General features: G+C 60.8%; 1 protein-coding gene across 1 annotated transcript in view; it reads left to right on the plus strand.

Annotated features, from left to right (window-relative positions):
* The window catches only part of COL18A1 (collagen, type XVIII, alpha 1), a gene marked incomplete at its 5' end in the record, with an annotated part of 13,058 nt that overhangs the window by 6,321 nt on the left and 3,539 nt on the right, over positions 1 to 3,198 (plus strand). Inside the window, 15 exons of the mRNA XM_010019742.1 lie at positions 151 to 291; positions 373 to 444; positions 532 to 558; positions 672 to 716; positions 856 to 918; positions 1,285 to 1,320; positions 1,394 to 1,483; positions 1,567 to 1,593; positions 1,753 to 1,779; positions 1,934 to 1,996; positions 2,116 to 2,190; positions 2,283 to 2,318; positions 2,405 to 2,458; positions 2,703 to 2,777; positions 2,947 to 3,040. Of these exons, the coding sequence (XP_010018044.1) occupies positions 151 to 291; positions 373 to 444; positions 532 to 558; positions 672 to 716; positions 856 to 918; positions 1,285 to 1,320; positions 1,394 to 1,483; positions 1,567 to 1,593; positions 1,753 to 1,779; positions 1,934 to 1,996; positions 2,116 to 2,190; positions 2,283 to 2,318; positions 2,405 to 2,458; positions 2,703 to 2,777; positions 2,947 to 3,040 (925 nt within the window). The remainder of the gene's footprint in view (positions 1 to 150; positions 292 to 372; positions 445 to 531; positions 559 to 671; positions 717 to 855; positions 919 to 1,284; positions 1,321 to 1,393; positions 1,484 to 1,566; positions 1,594 to 1,752; positions 1,780 to 1,933; positions 1,997 to 2,115; positions 2,191 to 2,282; positions 2,319 to 2,404; positions 2,459 to 2,702; positions 2,778 to 2,946; positions 3,041 to 3,198) is intronic.

Consider the following 3,198-nt stretch of genomic DNA (forward strand, 5'->3'; position numbering starts at 1 on the left):
CAGACACTGGAAGCTGCTCTGAGGTCTCCAGCAGCTTCTCTTCTCCAGGCTGAACAGCCCCAATGTTCTCAGCCTGTCTCCGTAAGGGAGGTTCTCAGCCTGTCTCCGTAAGGGAGGTTCTCACCTTGTCTCACCTTGTCCCCTTTGCAGGGCAGCAAGGGAGAAACAGGACCAGCAGGAGCCCCAGGAGAAACGGGCTTAGCTGGTCTACCCGGGCCCATGGGACCCCGTGGGCCACCGGGTCCCCCCGGACCACCAGGACCACCAGGGCCAGGCTACGAGGCTGGATTTGTAAGTGATGACCCCTGTGATGAGGGATGGAACGGAGCTGGGGATGGACATGGCTCAATCCCTTCTCCCCCTCCAACCTAGGGTGACATGGAGGGCTCGGGGCTGATGTTTGCCAGTGGTTCCCCTGGACCACGTGGACCTGAAGGACCACAGGTAGCTCTGTGCTTCCCTCCTCTCCACCCTGGCATCATGTCCCCTGCCACCACCCAATGCTCATGGCCCCCTTTTTGTTGCTTGCAGGGGGTGCCAGGACTGCCAGGGGTGAAGGTGAGGAGCTCTTCAAACACCTTCACCCTCTGCTGGAGCCCAGCTCCATCCTTGCAGGATGCCCATGGGCAGGCTGTGGGGATGCTCCTGCTCTGACACCTCTTTCCTTGTAGGGGGAGGTTGGCAGCCCCGGGCAGCCTGGTTTGCCAGGACCAAAGGTAGGAGTGCCAGGAGGTTGGGATGAGCTGTGTGCAAGCACTTGGCTTTGCAGGACACTGGGCAGGATCCCTGTGCTCCCCATCCCAGCTGGGAGGATGCTCTATCCTGCATCTCACCCTTCCCCGCACCTCTTTGCAGGGAGATGCTGGTGTTCCTGGTGTGGATGGCCGCCCTGGCCTGGAGGGCTTCCCTGGACCACAGGTAAGGAGCATCAGCACCCCCCTTTCCAGAAGCCCCCTCACTCCATCCTTCATCACATGCAGCAGCTCCATCCCCAGCAGCCAAAATCCAACCCCCTCAATGCCTTCAGCTATTCCCATGCTCTAAGACCAGGCTCACCATGTGCTCCTGCTGCTTAGGATCCTGTCCCCATCAGCTTGTCACCCTGCTCACCACCACATCCACACTGGAGCATCCCAACCTGCCTCACTGCCTGCATCTTGCAAGCAGAGGTGGTGGTGATGGTGGGGGCCTGAACGTCTTTGCTGAGCTGCAGGCAGGAGTAGCGGGGTCTCCACTTGTGAGGTGCTAAGTGAGAAGCTCACCCCTGCCTGCTTCTCCTTCCAGGGACCCAAAGGTGACAGAGGCAGCCCTGGCGACAAGGTAGGTGACACTGGGTTGGGGACAGGCACTTGGTGGCAGTGGCCTGGGCACTGATGGCTTGTGTCTTCTCTAGGGCGAGCGAGGCCAAGATGGTGTGGGGCTGCCTGGTCCCCCCGGCCCCCCTGGTCCCCCTGGGCAGGTCATTGCTGTCTCAAGTGAAGATGTAAGTGAGGGCTCCTGGGGGGACAGACTGAGGGACACTTCTTCACAGGGTGAAAAACCCCATTCTGTCTTTCTTTCCAAAAGTCTTTGATGGCTTTTCCTGGTCCAGAGGTAGGTGCCCTCCTGCCACCCATTCCCCTTGGAGGAGGGCACTGCTTCCTTTGGGAATCATAGAACAGTTTGGGTTAGAAGGGACCTTCCAAGCTCATCTAATCCAACCCCAAGGGGAAGAAGGGTTTGCTCTTCAAGCATCTCTGCTTCTCTCCACAGGGCAGACTGGGTCATGCTGGCTTTCCGGTGAGTCCCCGGCAGGGTTGGGGACCACAGGGGTGAAAGGAAGCTTTGGGCACGTTTGGTGATGCCTCTGGTTGTGGTCCTGCCACAGGGTGGTGGTGATGGAGGGGTTTTTAGTGGGTCGGGGCTGATACAGGCTCTGTGCTCCTCACTGCAGGGCCTGGTGGGACCGAAAGGAGACAGGGGTGCATCTGGTCCCCAGGGCTCTCCGGGGTTGAAGGTAACTGCTCCAGGTCACCTCTGCCTCGTCCCACATCCTGCCTGGGTGCTGGTGGTGATGCCATGGGAGGAGGGACTCTCATCCCTACATCATCCCTCATGCCTCCTGCTTTCTTGCAGGGGGAAAAGGGGGAGCCGGGTGTCATCATCAGCCCCGATGGGGCCATGGTCACTGCAAAGGTGAAAGGAGAAAAGGTGGGTGCGCTGCAGGAACGGGGGCACATCCCCATGGGATGGGTGATGGGAGCACCCGGTGGTGATGACCTTTCCCACTCCATTATCCACAGGGGGAGCCAGGGCTACGAGGACCAGTAGGACCCCCTGTAAGTCACCATCAACCATCCCCATCCTCCTCATACCCCATGGGGCTGCCCCTGCTCTGAGCATCCTCATCTCGTCTCCCCTCCAGGGTCCCCAGGGACGAGCAGGGATGAAGGGAGAGATCGGCTTCCCGGGCAGACCCGTAAGACCTGCTCCCGGTTTGTTTGTCCCCTTGGCCATTGCCTCCTCCACCACATCCCCACACCCCGTTTGCACATCCTGCATCCCAATCTCCGTCGTGTGGCTGAGGGTCAGGGTGATGCCGGGGTGCTGGAGGTGATGCCGGGGTGCTGGAGGTGATGCCGCAGTGATGGAAGTGACACCGGGGCATCAGAGGTGACACCGGGGAGGGGGACGATGCTCATCTTGTGCTGCTCATCCAACAGGGACGTCCCGGCATGAACGGGCTGAAGGGCGAGAAGGGGGACCCCGCGGATGTCAGTGGCGTGATGGGCTTGAGGGTGAGCACCACTGAGACCCCCCCTGGATACACACATTGAGGGTCTCCCTATGGACCCCAATCCTGTTCCTCCCTTCCTCAGGGGCTGGTTGCCCCTCGATGGCCTTTGGTTTCCCCCCGTGGGGACAGTCCATTTTGCAGGACCCTGACACAGCTTCTCTCCCCATCAGGGTCCCCCAGGACCCCCAGGCCCCCCGGGGCCCCCTGGGCCACCCGGCAGCATAGTGTATGACAGCAGCAACGTGAGTAACAACACGGTGAGGGGTCGGGTGCTGAGGGGTGGTCACCATGTCCCCCCAGTGCCCCTTGCCTGGTTGGAGGGGACGGAGGATGCTCCAGTGGCATCCAGCATGTGGGGCTGGATCAGAATCACACTGAAGGGGGGGGCCTGAGGATGCTGCAGGCACTTCCCTTGCATTTCC

This window comes from Nestor notabilis, unplaced genomic scaffold, assembly GCF_000696875.1.
Source record: "Nestor notabilis isolate BGI_N333 unplaced genomic scaffold, ASM69687v1 scaffold24908, whole genome shotgun sequence".
Taxonomy (NCBI): domain Eukaryota; kingdom Metazoa; phylum Chordata; class Aves; order Psittaciformes; family Psittacidae; genus Nestor; species Nestor notabilis.